A 16,404-nucleotide genomic window follows, 5' to 3' on the forward strand; every position below is an offset into this window, starting at 1 on the left:
GGGATCCTCAGACATTACAGATCACTGTCATAAATGGGTTTCAGATTCATCCCGAACAGGAAGTCTGGATGCGTGAAACGACTATTATATCTTCCTTTTTTTTTTTTTTTTAGCCGTTCCTTCATCTTGATGACATCTCAGCGGCTAGAAACCTTAAAAAACAACAACTCACTAGCATTTACTTTTCTCAGAAAAGGAATGTAATTTAAACTGCAACAGCTTTTACTATATGATAATATCTGCTACTGTGAAAAAAGGGAACTTGTCTTCCATGCTCTACTCTTTCATCTAATTCCAATCTGCTGTATAACAGGTAAACTGCTGTGAGTCGCACTTGCTTGTTTAAATTTACCCAGCTCAGCCGAGCCTTTGATTTCAGCATCTCGTTTAATTCAAATACGCTTTTGAAGAAAAGCTATTTTTTTTAGAAGGGGGGTTGGGCATTGGAGGCAGCTGAGGTGGTGGGAAAATAAGAGGAGGCACAGAAGGGCCAATTTAACCTGGAGTGTCTGTTGCTAGTCTACCAGCTCCTTCGTTTCAAGAGGCCCGGTCAGCTTGAACTGTCTGACTTCTGTCATTTCGATCTCTTTTTATTTTTCTGCTGTAATGTATACTTTAATTCCCGCCCGCCTGCTGTCTGTGTGTAGCAGCATCGGCGGCAGAAGCAGCTGGAGGGGAGGTGCAGGTATCATTAAGCCTTGGAGAAGCACCAGCGGAACACTGCTGAGTGCTATACGAGGCTCCTCGCAGTGCGTGTTGATATTTCTGGGGCCAGTGAATGTACAGCCTGGTTTATTTTCAATAGGAACCTGAGGCTGGGCTGGGCCAGAGAGTCTAACCCCAATCCCCCCGCCCCCCGGCTGCTTACTTGGACTGTTGATATTGAGTCAAGCAAACACTCTCTCAGGGATGTCCTGTTGGGCACTCAGCCAAAGTCGCAAATGGAAGTCACATGTGGAGACTCCCAGAGGAAGGCAATGAGGCCTTAATTCACACCCATCGCCACTACTTTTTTGTACTCGTTTTATTAAAAGCAATACTTAACTAAACGTAATGGCTAGTTATTGTGCCGACCAAATGACCAAGCCTTACATTTTGATTTAGAAATTGTATTTTTTTTTTTTTTCAAACAACAAACAAAACTAACCACATTTATTATTGTGATTGCAGTAATCAAGGCCCTCTCTAACTTCATTCACTGCTCTTATTTTTTGCTGTGAAATACACATGCAAATGTATTTGGACACTGTCATTATCAGCCACTTAATAGGCATTTCATTAGGGATTTTCTGAATGCACAGTGCAAGGCAAGTTGCCATGGATACCCTGGTGCTTGAGTACAGTATATTAAAATGGTGCTGCCTTCCAACCACTTATATAATCACCGGTCCGTAATGGTCTGTGCTCTCTGGCCATAAGCAACATATCGTGTGATCAGCATTGCCCAGGACTAAAAAGAGCCCTACCCCCTCATTATGCCTTATTTGGCACTTTTATTTATTTATTTGTAGGCAGGACTAAGTGGCTCATGAATTGTGCTTGTGGAACATTTGTGTGACAAGTAATGAACGGTGCTGATGTGTGGGCTCCATTTCATACGTGTGGTGTTTTGCTCCTGTGAAACACTGGTTATCACTGTGTGGGAGTTGTTAGGAGCAGTTGAACAGATTTTAGCAGACGGTAAAATCACTTCATTTTGTCTGACTCGCTCTTCAATGCGAGAAAGAAGGAGGGAAGTCAAACGGATAACCTCCGTAATGCAACGTGAACATCATTGATGCTCTTGGCACTTCAATAAACACGACACTCAGTCACAGAAAAGTCTTTTTGTCCTTACACCATTCTCTTTGTCTTTTGTCCTCATTCCATGCATGTATTTTTAAAAGGTCATGCCTGCCTATATATTTAAACACATACAAAGGGTTTTTTTTATTTTCTAATTTTCACTCATTTCTATCATTAAATGCCAGTTTTAGGCTCTTGGTCTCTAAAGGGTGAATAGAGTGATTCACGTGGCTGAAGGCTGGGCTGTGCATGTATTCTGAGGTGGCTCGGCAGCACTGAAGTGATGGTGGCAGAAATGACGAGGGAAACAGCCGTGATGGGCGCTTGACTTTGTCTAATGCCCCAGAGGCAATGCACTTCACGGTGGCTTTAATTGAAAATGAATAGTTAGTGGTAGTGTGTGTGTGTGTGTGTGTGTGTGTGTGTGTGTGTGTAAACTGTGAAAATGATAGCAGAGACGGGAAGCAGCATCCGTCGCCATCGTTGTTACGACGTTGCACTGCATCACAGATCCACTGCTCCCCCACTGCTGCTGCTCCTGCCAGGGTTGGTAGCCAGCTGCTGCCACCGTCACCCCTCCCCGCTGTACCCACCACACATGTCTATCTCTCTCCCCCCTTTTCTCTCTCTTTCTCCTTTCACTGCTCTGCCGCCACCACATCAAGTCGCTGGTGGGCCTGTTCGTCTCCGTTGACCTTGGCAGCAGAAAACACAGGAAGAAGAGACGTAGGGAATAAATACCTGAAGGGAGGAGGCACACAACTGTCACAGAAGTGTAGAAGCAGGCATAGCATTCCCCCTAGTGAAGCAAATGTTTCGAAGGCCAGGGGCCTCTTGTTTGTCTTTTCCAGTGAGGCACTCAGAGTAGTTTATTAAAGGGGCTGAAGGAGCTTTCTAGCCTGAAGCCCTTAGTGCTGAAAGAGAAATGGGAGAAATTACTGCCATAATGTGGATGCTTAGAGCAATTAACAGCAGTTGTATAATATTAGCCCCCTTTGCCTCTCTGTCGCTGTCTTTTTTTTCTCTCTTGCTTGCTTTTGCACCCCCCCCCCCTCTTTCTCTTGCTTGCTTCAACTCCCACTGTCTCCCTCACTCTGCCATGATTGTTTAGTGTTTACCCTCCCTGCCTCAGAGCTCAGACAGTTGACACTAATGAAAATGCTACATCTTTTGGTCTGTGTTGGTCTCTCAATAATGATATCATACGGCTGAAATATGCTCCAGTGGAGCCTGGGAGATAATGTGCTATTCAGACCCTGTTAAATCATGCCAGTGCACTGCTCAGAGCTGCAAGTTCAAGTGGTCTTTACCCTGCGTTGGGGGCTACATCTTTTCCAAAATAAATCTGTCATAGTTGCCCTGGGTGCCTCTCTTTAAAACATAAACGTTCTTGCACTCTATATAACCTCGTGCTGTGGCTGCCTGTATGTCTGCACATGTGTGTTTCTTGATGTGTAACTATGAATTTAATTTTGGAGCTGCACCTCTGCCAGATTTAGATGGGTGTTTGTATTTGTTTCTATGTATATGGTACAAACTTATGTAGGCAGAGGCAGAAAAAAGTCCCCTCTTGTATTAAATCTCTCAGGCCCATGTGGCAGAGCGAGCTGGTGGCAGATGGACTGGCTTTCTGCATCTGCTGTATGCAGACTGGGGGCTTTGTACTCCTCTCTCCTGGGGAAGACCGAGCCTTTCTTCTTGCCAGTAGATTCCTGTCTGTTGGAGCGACTAAGAAAAACATCTGTGGCATGCAAGGGAGAGAGACAGAGGAAAGCAGAGAGAGAGAGCGAGAGAGAGAGGAGGGAATAAAAAAAAATGACAAAAGGATTGGCAAACACCATTAGCCCCAAACGTTCCAGCTCATTGCCTGTTGTGCATTGTTTACAGTAGGAGAAACATGTGGATACATCACATTCAGCACATCTGAGCCCAGCCCAGCTTAGCTCCGCTCGCCTCAGCTTTCATCAGCTTCTTAAGCAGACAGTGGGGACCGGCGGTTGTTGCGGTCCCAGTTAGAGATACTGAACTAATTCATTAGGAGAGACTTGTTCAAATATCTGAATCCTCGTGTAAGACATCTGCACAGACATGTTTGCCTTTTATCAAGTGGTAAACCAAGCTTCTAAAAACTGTGGCTGAGGGCAGAAGCTGTGAAATGTTTGTCAGCTTGTGTGTTTCACTTTTATTAAAACCTTTTGCCGTAGACTGTGCACTTGTGTTGAGAATGACTTTGGCCAGGTATATTGTTTCAAATTTATCAGTTTTTGGAGAGTAGACAGTGGTGATAGCATATTGGCAAAAGAGCCTCGAAAAGCGTCATTTTACTGTTATGTCTAAGAAAAAGTGAAGGAGCATTCGGCATGTGGAGGTCTACCCACTTCTGAACCTTTGTGGTCTCCCTCCCCTTTCAGATTCCTCTACAAAACGCCTCTTCTGAACCCCCCCCTAATACATACACGTGCACACACACTCACACACACAGTTGCAACCCCCCCCTCCGCCCACCCCACCATTCCTTTGCCAACTCTCAGCACCCTCCGCCCCCTCCTCTCCGCTCCCCACGACCAGCCCCCCTACCCCACCGATCAAGCCACTGGTTTTTGTGTACTATTGGTCCTCAGGCGTCAAAACAATCCAGCGGGGCTGCCTGACTTGTTTTAATTAGGCAGCACTGAAACGGCAACTGTCTCTCAGACGTGACCAGGCAGAGGTGCTCTCCCCTCGCACTACTGTAAATACCGCTGTAAATACTTCTCTGGTGATGTCTTTGACAGTAACCGTCAGCTAGTTTCTCTTTACTTTTTTTTTTCTTTCCCCTTTTTTTTCACCACTTTTGATGCTCTGTTTTCTACCAGTGGCATTTCCCCCTCTCTTCATTTTTGATACACACTAATGCTTCCAGGCTTCTGAGAATACTTCTTCAAATGCTTCTTACCAGAAAGAGTGGATTTCTCACTCATTGTTTGAAAGGTAGGTCACTTTATCTGTCACTCTATCCCTCTCTCTTTTGCAGTTATGGACCATTTATGACTTTGTTTGGATGTGTACTTGTGGTATCGTAGCAGTGCTTTGTGATAGCGTGTTACTGGGTAATGCATGGATGTGATATGGCTAATTGTTTCTAAGAGCCCTATACACTCTCTGCCAGAGCATGGTGTGGAGGCTACCGACTGCCGCTCAGCCCTTCACTAATCCCATTCAGACTCTTTACATCTACACACACACTCTCACACACGCAGACACGCACACACACACACTTTGACATGCACACAATCAGAGCTTAAAAGAAAAGCACTGAACTGCACTAGAATAAAGCCGGCACACATACCTCTGCAGCGAATGCACCTCTCGTAACCGCGTCCTCCAGCCCTGCTTCTCTGTCCGTGTTCCCTCTTGTCTCATCGATGCCGAGTACATAGACCAGAGCAGAGAGCCAGTCCAGCAGGCGGCTGTGTGTATGTGTGTGTGAGCACTTGCACAAGAGAGAGAGAGAAACAGAGAGTGCCCTGAGAAGCAGATGTGCGATTAGAGCGAGAGCAGCGCGAGCTGCCTGGTAAGCATGCAGCCGAGGTGCAGGGGGAGAGCCGGCAAGCATCCTGCGAGGAGTCACAGCACTCCGCGTGTGAAGATCCCCTCACACACTCACACACACACTCTCATTCACACACAGGATCCACCCACACACACAGACTATCTCTACACACATTCGCTCTTACCCATTTGCACCCAAATGCACAGAAAAACAAAATTTTCCTTAAACTTTCTTGCAAAAAATAACTGATATAAATGGATGTAATCAGATTTTGAAGGCTATTCCCTAAATTAAAAGACAGAAAAATAGAGATCTAAATAATAATTACCATGTCTCCTATTTCTAGTGAAATGGGGACTGAAATGATAGGTAGTGTTTTTCAGTAATTGTGATATATTTCATCAGCGGCAGGCATAAGAAATGATGGTCTAATTATTTCCAGTATGGAGAGAGAAAGAAGTCACCGTGCCTCTGTCATAAATTTCCATTTTGTACACGACCCCCCTCTCCACTCACACTCATGTACACACACACACGCGTGTGCACACACACGCACACTCCCTTCGCTGTCCCCTCTCCCACTCTCTTCCCTCTCTCCCCCAATTCAAGCCTCTGCTATCGGGCCTGCATGTCCGACCCGCACAGGGGCCCCGGTCGGTAATTGCCCCGGTGACAACTGGAAATGATAGAATAATTGTCAGGAGAGGCGTCTGGGCTTTCTTTTTTTTTAATGGGGCGAGGGTGATTTAAGTATGCATGAATGGCACTGTGGTGGTGAGGTGGCGAGAGAGGGAGAGGAAAGGAGAGAGAGGGAGCGGGGGGAACTGGGGCGGGGGCTGGGTGGCGGCTGGCGGGGGGGAGCTGGCTTGTTTATGATGCCATCCCCCATAAACACGGCTGAAGTGATGACACAGATAGTGTTGCCTCTCCACGGGGTGACACCAGTCGACTTGCGGCCGTTGCTGCTAGACACCCTCGGCGGTGGCAGAGGCAAGCACTCTGTTCTCTGGTCAAGCTCTCTGGCACTCCTCACCTTCAGGTAAAAAAAAAAAAAAAAAAAGTCAGGCAGACTCTGTCCGTCCATCCAGCCATCTATCCATCAATCATCCATCCATCCAACCATCAATCCTGTGTCATCCATAGTCGACTCCAGGCTCTTTGCTGTGTTTAATGGTTGTGTTTTATTGCCGGGCTGTGTCTCCTGCCTTCCCCGCTGGTCGTCCCACTGTGTAACCGTGCAGCCCTGGTCTGCAGGCTCTGTTAATCTGCTGCTTAATTAGTGCTGATGAATGGCTCAGTGTGTGCGCCTGTATGTGTGTGCGTGTGTGTTTGCATGAGTGCATGCGCACAAGTGAGTGTGTGCGTGTGCGCACCGATGTGGCTTTGTGTTTGTGTGGCTGTACGAGTGTGTGCATGTGACTGTGAACTCACTCACTGTGGTTTTTTTCTGCTCATGTATTAGTTGGTCGGTGTGTCGTGGTGTTTTTCAGATGTTGCTACTTGCTTGCTAAGCTAATCATTGATCATTAAAATCAAGAGGACAGGGATTCACCACTATGGTTAAACAGAATAAACAGCCACTTTATAACCTTTCATAAGTTAAAAACTATCAAATATTAATGACTTGTGGATATGTGTTTTGACAGGGCAAAGCTTTTACTTGAAGTTTGACTTATTTGTTTTTCTCCCATCTCTTGGTGTTGGGAAAAAACATCCCAAACTCTTTGGAGCAGATGTTTAGTTTGAAGTGGAGAGAGGTCACAAGACTGATAATCGGTGAAGCACTAATTATCTTTATCAAAAGCAAGTGAGATAATTTGTTTACTTAAATATTGATGAGGGTGAGCAAGGCATGGTATTGGGCTATTGTGGGCATATTATTAACATTTCATAGGGCTTTGTGCAGGAATGCGAAAGGGACTCCTCTTCATAATTTAATACCCTAATGCATAATGAGCTATGTGATTAGTTCTCATGGAGAATTGGCCAAACTCCATTTTGAAGGCAGATAATTTACATTGTTCTCCAGAGTCTGGCATATAATAGGTTCTTTAGCACAATAAAATTAAATGCTACACATTTTATATTTCAGCTTACAAATCCCCCTGGCAATATTCAGTTTAAGTCATCTTTTTCAGGTCCCCCCCCCCCCCCCCCTCTCTTCCCACGTCTGTCTGATTTTGTTATAAAAACTGGGGAAAATGAATTTTAAAATTGTTTAACTAAAACACATGTTTACCTACATGTTTTATTTAAAATGCACACTGGCCAATTAACACTGTTCATTAGCAGAGCCGCGTTATTTGTTTTGAAAGTTTAACCAATCACTTTGTTATGCTAATTGTGATGTAATTTAATTTGAGTTCCCGTAATGATGATGCCGCTATTATCCACATAAATGATGCAGTTAAGCAGCACGGCCTCATTTGCATGTGCTTGAAGGGAGAGGGGCTGAAAGGAGCCGACTCCCGTATCACTCTGCTTTAATTTTCCACCTCTGTTCACTTCTGCCCTATGGGTCTTCCTGGCCTGTCGCTGGCTATTGATGATCAGCACTTTTATCTGAATTTTTTTTTAATGACAAAGAGGTCTTTATTTGTCTGGTAACAGATTCCTAGTGTAGTGTAGAGAAATTAAGTAATGGAAATATGAGACTATTAAAAAATGCAAATGATTATTTCTTAGTCGATATATCAAACATTAAGTGAACAATTGATTTGTGTGCCCTCTCCACACAGACCTACACACAGCTGCACGCCCCTTACTTCTCATTTTCATTTGCTCTGTTTTGGATGGTTGTGGGGGAGAGTGGCTTCTTCAATTTAATATTTCCATATCAAAGTGGTGCTTTGTTGGCAAGGGCTTAATTTGTAATCTGTTGATTCCATCATCGTCTGTGGTTTGTGCATTATTCAGATGTAGATTGAATGCTCTGGTGTGTTTTTAAAATGAAGAGGTGCTGTCAGGCAGGTACACACTGTCAACCAGTCTCTGTATTTTTTTTTGTAAAATCAATTTCTTAATCCTAAGAGCAGCAGGAGTGATCCTTTCTTCAGTTTTAAAGTCCCCAACCGGGCATGGAGAAAGTGTGACTAAGCCGGTGTTTAAGACTGCCCATTATCTGTTTTGTTGAGGGTTAGACTTTGGTAATTTTCCTGTGGAAAGATTATTTTTTCCCCTGACCAGTCCCCCCCTGTTATGCTCCTAATTGGTTACATAAATCTTGTCTGGTATGAATGAGGAATGTTGCGGTGTTGTCAACTGCAATCTTCACCCTTATTTACCAATTCATTAAGATCTATCGATGCAGGACTGCTGAGGGGGAATGACAACATAAATCAGAGCTGGAGACATAATGGCCCTAATCAACCAGAAATAACTGGAAACGTCACAATGAGCTATGTCTCTGTAGCTGTGCCGGCCGCGGCTGGCTCCCTGCGCCTGTCCGCTGGATCTGCCGCGCTGTGGAGAGGACCGGAGAGTCAGGCCATCCAACTCTCTGATTCTCTGATTATTCTCTTCTCCCCTTGACAAGACACCAGACCAGTGTAAAGCATTTGTCCATTTTCTTCTTTTTGTTTTCCAACTCTTCCTCCATGTCAAAGCAGCTCAGTCCTGATCGCTTTAGTTCAGGTAGGCAATGAAACGTCTTTTCTGAGTTGAATACTTCCACCCGCGAGGTCTATAAATACAGTTAGGGCAGAAGTACCCTACATTCAGTGGCGCACCTCCTCTGCTCTTGGTAAAGATGATTGGACGAGACAATGAGGCCTCCCCCCTTTATAGGTCAATTAGCCCTGATTAGGTGGGCAGAGTTAATTAATGGAATTGGCAAATATGCAAATGAGAGCCGACTGATCAGCTTTCGTCACTGTCTTGCTCACCCATAGCGGCGGGGCTGTCTCCTGCTTCAGCAGAATGAGGTGCCTGATGGGTAACATGTAAATGATATGGGACGAGCCTAAATGCAGGAGAAAACTAGTTTCTCTCCTCCTCTTTTTCTCCTTCTGTGAGGGGAGTGCTGCGCTATACTAATATATTTAAGAAGCGTGCATTTATTGCTGTAGTGGTGTTTTTTGTTGAGCAAAGAAAATTGGATAAACTAGGAATTAAATTTCATCTTGAAATATTTTTTCTCTTTTTACTGACTTTTTTTTTTTTTACTTTACCACATTGTTGATTTTAATTTAACATTTCAATTTTGGCCCACTATAGCCTCTTTTTTTATTAGTAATTGAATAGCCTATGTACAATGACTGTTGCTATTGTCATATTTCAGAGCTGGTTGTATTCATATAATATGAATTTGTATTAACATAGTATCATGCACACTATTCATGAGTGCTTCTTGCATTTGATTCTAAGGAGACATTGTGCAGACTGTACAATTGAACATGCACTTTACACCCTTTCCTCTGGTTTTCTTTGTCATTTTTCTCCCTTTCTGTACTCTACAAAAACTGAGTCTGACACACACTCACACTCCATTTAGGGACACTTACACACTGTGGCAAATAGTCTGTCTTTTATCTTATTCTGTCTCATCTCCTTATTGTAAATAGAAGAGAATTAAGTTCTGAACATTCTTGACTGAATGTCTCCTATCACAGAACTACGATTTATTGTTAGCTCAAATGAAGAATTGAAATATGACTGAGGTTTTCTCAATGTAGGGCTCATTGGACAGGAGATAACCACATTTGATTCTGTTGCTTTGAATAATGTTAATCCCGAAAAAAGCAAAGTCCATTATTCATATTCATCTCTTTTCATTTGGCCCCACTCCTGATTTTGTAAATATGATTTCTTCAGCCCCCTTCTTTCCAAAGCAATCTTTATTCACCGGTGAAACACTTTTGAAATTCCTCTATCTGAGAGCAGAAACCATTACCATACACAGGTTTATAAGAAGTAGTCATTAATGCTCTTTTATGGTGGCCCTTTAGTGCCAAAAAGGAAGCTTTTAATTCAAAGCCACGGCAGCCTGGCTTGCCTTACTTAATCCGGAGGACTGGGTTTTGTCGAACGTAGCTTTCCAAGTGGTCGTTTTTCCATCTCCGACTCTAAACTCGCTGCTTGAAGCTGAAGGCTCTAATAAACTGCTTGTGGTGTCCCTGTGCTGTGACAGCTCGCAACCAGTAAAAACTACAGTACACACCCAACTACAAACAAACATATGATCATTATCAAAGAATCTTTGATGTCATACATTTATGGTACGCCTTGCTGATTAAGTTATTTAAAACTTTTTTTGCTCCCCATTATTTGGTCTTAGATTAAATGTATCTTTTTGAAATACAATGATTTTTAAGCACCATTTTTTAGTCAGCACATATGTGGCATTTTGATTTATTAAGCAATCTGAAGTATTGAATATGTGAGTCCTTGCCCAGTTACTTCTTTATTTTGTATGCATAGTAACTTATGGCAATGATGAATTAATTTCACTCATGCACAGAATCTGTGATTATTTTAAATGGTAACCATATCCCGACTTGATCAGAGAGCTGTGAGGACTCAGCAGACTGTGAAATGTAATTTCTATTTTTTTTTTTTTATTTTGATCTCACAAACCAAAAGAATTCCAGCCAGCCACCTGAAATGTGAACTGATAATGAACGGACGTCAGGGATCACAGATTTACCGGTCACTTTTTTCTTTCTATTTTGTCGTCCTAAGGAAAACATTTTTTGTAACTCATGCATATAAAATAGGGGAATGGATCAGTGTTCTAGATAGAGACACAGCAGAGAACATCCTCACACTGAAAATGGATAGCCCAGAGACTCAGAACGAAAACCAGTGTCAAGCCCGTTGTGTGTTAACAACGTAACGTGTGTATGAGTGTGTGTGTGTGTATGAGTGTGTGTGTGTGTGTGTGTGTGTGTTAAATTCCCCAGTGTTCCGCAGACAGTGTTGGAGCAGAGCAGACAGCTGTGTATTCCCACTAGATGGATGGCCAGTGTCATAGTGTGTGTTTACTGCACATGATAGAGCGGGAGACAGGCCAGGTAATGAGGCTACATTAAGGGCTTTTAGAGCTCGCAAACAAAGATAGAGGGCTGCTTCTTTCCCCTTTAATGATAGGTGTGTGTGTGTGTGTGCGCGTGTGCATTTGGTGTGTATGTGCAAAAGAGAGAGAGTGTGTGTGTGTGTGTGTGTGAGAGTGAGGCAATGAAAGGCTCAATTCTCCTTACACCTTTGTTGTGTCACTTCTATGAAGAAAAAGGAGAAATTCTGCCAATCTCTGGGCCAAATGCGTCGCCAGGACCCTTTTTCAGATTCCGTACCTGATGGAAGAGACAGATTTGCGTAGTGCAAGATTTGAGCGTAAATATTTGCTCAAGCTGAAGAGGAATAGCAAGCAAGGGTATGGTTGCACAAGAAATGAGACAAAAGCTGCAGGTCTGAAGCTTTGCAAATAAAGTGTCTGTCTGTGTCTGTCTTTGCTTCGTCAAGAAACATCTTTCTTTCTGTTGAACCTCCACCTTAATAGAAATGTTGGAGCCATCAGCGATCGTTGACGACAGTAAATGTAGAGGGAGAGTTATCTCCGTCTTTCACTATCTTACCACCACCTCACAACCTAAACACTTAGTATCACTATCATCTTCCTTCCCAAAGCTATACATCCACAGAATTACCAGCGTATTACCAGGGCACTAACAGCCTTCCTCTCTGTTTCCGATCATGATAATAAGTGGTCTTGGTTCTCCCTCATTGGAAGATTATGGCTTGAGGAAATGGCATCAAATAGCGGGTGTGTTGAAATGCAGGACACCGGCAATTTATGGGATGTCAAACACACGTGTGGGCAAGCCGGCAGCCCTCACTCATGCAGCATTAAATCTGGCTGCACTGCCTGCAGATCAGAGCATGGGGCCCCAGTTGATATTGTAGCTGGGGGGGGCGTGGCTCCTTCCGACCCAGTTGGTTTAGGACTGGCTGAGCCAGGGTCAGGGCTGGTACCCCTCAGGGAGAGGGTACAGGGTATGGTGGTAGGCGCGCGCTCACACACACACACACACACACACACATATATGTACAGACACACACAAATCTAGATATACGCGTGCATGCAGTCACACCCTCAGGTGCAGAGTATTGTCACTATCTGTCTCTCTTGAGTAGTGTGTGTGTGTCGCTCTTTCTATCTGTGACAGTTCCCTCACCCCCACAGTCAGATCTGCAGCTCGGTAGCCCGCTCATCATTGCAGCCTGGCTGTGTTTCTAATTGACATTCTAATTGGCAGATTTGAATGCCGCCTTTAGATGGCTAATTAATTTATCTCACCGCTGTCATTAAGGTTAAAGCACCATCTGATCTCTGCGAATATACTTTGCATATATCTGCATTATCATTATGTTGCAGTTAGACATATTGCACAGATTTTATTTTGGAGGAGGGAGGGAAGATTATTGTATTCAGATGAAACTGGGTATTGGGCTTTTATTGTTTGTGTATTAAATTCAAATTATGTTTCCTGATATCCTGATCAAGTCATGATGTCTGATTTTTTTTTTTGTCCTTTTTCATTCCATAATATTAATGTTTTATACATTACTAATCACATGTAAGCACATTAAAAGCAAAATTCATTGGTTTGTTAATATCAAAGTAGCAATTTTTCTTGGATTTCCGTAGCAGTTTGCATTGCATTCACATGTTATTAAAATCCTTATTTCCTTGTCTCATATATCTTCAAGTTTTCTGAACATCCATCGCTGGTCCAAGAAAGAAAGCAGAAAAAAGAGAGATCCAGGCTCCATTAGAATGTTCATAAAATTGTAGTAAAGGCAATCAGACAGTCTTTCTCTGAATATTTTAAACATCGGGCATGTAAAATTTATGCCTAATTTGAATACTTATTAGCCGGCTGATCTCGGCTGCAGCCTTGAGTTTCTTATGCTGAGATTCATCACCGGATTGGATGTCACATTGTGCCAGTCTTCCCCCTCCACCACCACCTCCACCTCCGTGCTCCCTCCCACTCACTCTTCTTTTCTCTCTCTTTCACTCTCATTCTTTTCATCTGTCTCTCTCCGTCACCCCCCACCCTCTCTACTCCTCTCTCTCTCCCTCTCTCGTTCTCTCTGTCTTTTTTTCTGTGTCTCTCTCTCCATCAGTAGTGAGCGGTGCGGTGTTAAACAGGGGCCTGTTTGTTCACAAGCACGCCTTGTCCTGGCCTCTTCCCTATTTACTTGTGTCCCGGGCAGCTGTCGCCCTGCTCTGTGTAACAGCTCAGCCCTGTTTGTTCTCCCTGCCTGGATCCTGTTTATCCTGGCTGTGGACATCCTTTAAGGCCTGTCCTGTATCTGCCCCTCGTCAAACACACACACACACACACACAAGCACACACACACACACACAAACACATTGAAGACGTGCACTCACTTCTATTAAAATGGTATTTACTGGCCAAAGTATACACACGGTACCCATGGGCACAAATGCTCACAAAAACACATGCACACACACACACACACACACACACACACACACATAATCACCATTCATCACTCTTTTGTTGCATGTATGAGACATTAGGTCGCTCTTGCACTTTCTTAAAATAAAAAAGCTGTAAAATGTGTGTTTTTTAAATGTGGAAGTGGCAAAACAGCTGTTAAACAGGAATTGAAATCATGGCGTGCCACCAAGATTCTGCAAAGCAACTTCCTCTGTAAGGCAGTGATAGTTGTTACAGTATTTTTTATTCTTTTGCAATATTAATTGTCTCAGATTTTCTTAAATTTCAACTTTAAATATTGAAAACAATTATTTTACAAATAGAGGCGCAGCACAAAATCCATAATTCTGCAGTGCATTTTGAGTTGCCGTTTGTTGAGTCCCTGTGTCTTTTATTTATTGTGAGAATGTCGTCTGATGTTGGTGGGGCTCCTCTCTGCCCCAGTGAAGGTACAGAGCATTAAATGCGGGGGGAAATGATAAAACATTTATTACTGGAGAGAGAGGAGGTAATATGCATAATTTATGCTGTTTTTAGCACAATCATTAGTGATATTCGTGATAGATTTTTTTTTCCTTTTCTTCCTTCCCTTTTTCTCTCTCTTTCACCATTTTTCCATATCTCATAGATGCCGAGAGAATTAATTCAATATGCTATATTTATTTACCATTGTTAAAAATGTTGTCCCGGATTGTAGATCTCCCACCATAAAGTTTGATTGCAGCTTAACATTGGTTTAATTGGATCTCGTTGAGAGAAGTGATGCTTTTTTTTTTTTTATGTCACAAAATAAATGAATATGTAAGGTTTGATTAAAGAAGAGGAAGGAAAAGAGGAATCAAGCCAATGAATGACTTATGAGCATCTTGCCCATATAGAAGCTTGTGAGGCGGATTTTATTTAGCCACAGCAAAGATGACAAACCCATTATAGTGTTCAGCACCATCCCTGCACCATGTGCCTCCTCCTCCTCCTCCTCCTCCTGCCCCCCACCAAATTTTAATTTTGCATGATTAGCTTTGCGTCATTAGGCAACTTCATTCAGATGCGACACACACTAAAAATCTGACAGCTTCAAGACGGCAAATATTTTAGGAGTGCCCGTGCTTCTGTGTTTCTGTCTGTGTAGCCTGGCTGTCCTAAAGCGTGAGGGAGATCCTAAGAATTAAGCATATGCTCAATTGCAAATCACATATTTGTTCAAGCATAATTTTGTCTTTAATTTCCTACGAATGATTTGTTTTAATAAAAACAGCAATAACAAAAATATTTTCTTAAAGCCAGATGCTTAGATTTATGCCCAAATTTTAGTGGATAAAAGCGATTGCCACATTTAGGCACCCCTCCCATTTTAAATAGCACCAGGACGTGCATCTCTTTGTATTGCTTCATTTACACAATGAATGCATAATTGCTCCTCCTGCATCCCCCCTTCTCCTTTCCCCCCTCCCTCTTCTTTAAATGCTTTAATTTGCAGAGGGGGACCGAGGGCTTGATAATGGAAGCGTAAAAAAAAAAAAGAAATAGGAGGGAAAAAGGGGGGAATTGTAACAAGAAGAGCCCTAACCGGTGCCTCTTAATCACTTCTAGGTTTTAAATCATGATGATGCAGGAGTCGGCCACAGAGACAATAAGCAACAGTTCAATGAGTCAAAATGGAATGAGCACCCTAAGCAGCAGCCAATTAGAGGCTGGCAGTAGAGATGGGAGATCAAGCGCTGGTGACACGAGCAGCGAAGTAAGCACAGTCGAGCTGCTGCATCTGCAACAACAGCAGGTAAGTTGTGTTTCTCCCCCGTCTCGTCTCTCTGCCGCTCTCTCTCCCTCACTCTGTTTTCCCCTCGCTCTCCCACTCTGCTCTGCTCTGCTCTCTTCTGAGGCAGCGCTGGGGTTTTCTACATAGGCACAGGAGGCATGATGAAATATGTTGGGTTTTTTTTGTTTGTGTTTTTTAGTACATGGAAAAATTGTTTGTATAATCGGCTGTTTGTGTTGTTGGTAAACCTTCTCTGCAGTTTGTCGTGCTGTCAGCATGTTCTGCCTGAAGCTTTTTGCCTGTAGAGTGATGAAAATGTTTTGCAGTGACTGCTTAGTTGGTTATAGATTTTGCTGTGGTTTTTATGATGGCATTTCAGTTTGTATTTATAGAGGGCTCATTGCAGCCATGTGAGGCCATGGGAGAGTGTGCGTATATGCAAGACTGTGTGTGTGTAAGTGTGTGCGAGAGAGAGAGAGCTAGACAGAAAAGGAAAGACTGTGTGTTGAAGGATCGTACGGATCACTTTGGGGAGTGCGCGTGTGTGTGTGTGTGTGTGTCATGGCAGTGCTGTATCCACCAGAGGGCCTCCTAACTCGGCACTAGTCTGAGGCTCACACACAGATACAGACGTACAGACCCACCAGCGGCAGAAAAACCTTTGACCGGGACACTTTTGAAAGACTAATTTGCATGCAGTCTCTCTGTCTCACTCTGCTTCAACTAGAATATAATTCAGACTTTTCGAAACACACTTGGAGATCATTTTCTCTCACTGATAATATTGTTCCCTTCTGTTGGTTATTTACCATACAGATTTAACTGAATTGTTTCAGCTGTTTTGGCACCACTAACTAATCCCA

General features: G+C 43.3%; 1 protein-coding gene across 1 annotated transcript in view; it reads left to right on the plus strand.

Moving 5' to 3' along the window:
- foxp2 (forkhead box P2) overlaps positions 1 to 16,404 on the plus strand; it is a 93,427-nt gene that overhangs the window by 16,707 nt on the left and 60,316 nt on the right. Inside the window, exon 3 of the mRNA XM_070853602.1 lies at positions 15,376 to 15,562. Within this exon, the coding sequence (XP_070709703.1) occupies positions 15,386 to 15,562 (177 nt within the window). The 5' untranslated portion in view covers positions 15,376 to 15,385. The remainder of the gene's footprint in view (positions 1 to 15,375; positions 15,563 to 16,404) is intronic.

The sequence above is a fragment of the Pempheris klunzingeri genome, chromosome 22 (assembly GCF_042242105.1).
Source record: "Pempheris klunzingeri isolate RE-2024b chromosome 22, fPemKlu1.hap1, whole genome shotgun sequence".
NCBI lineage: Eukaryota > Metazoa > Chordata > Actinopteri > Acropomatiformes > Pempheridae > Pempheris > Pempheris klunzingeri.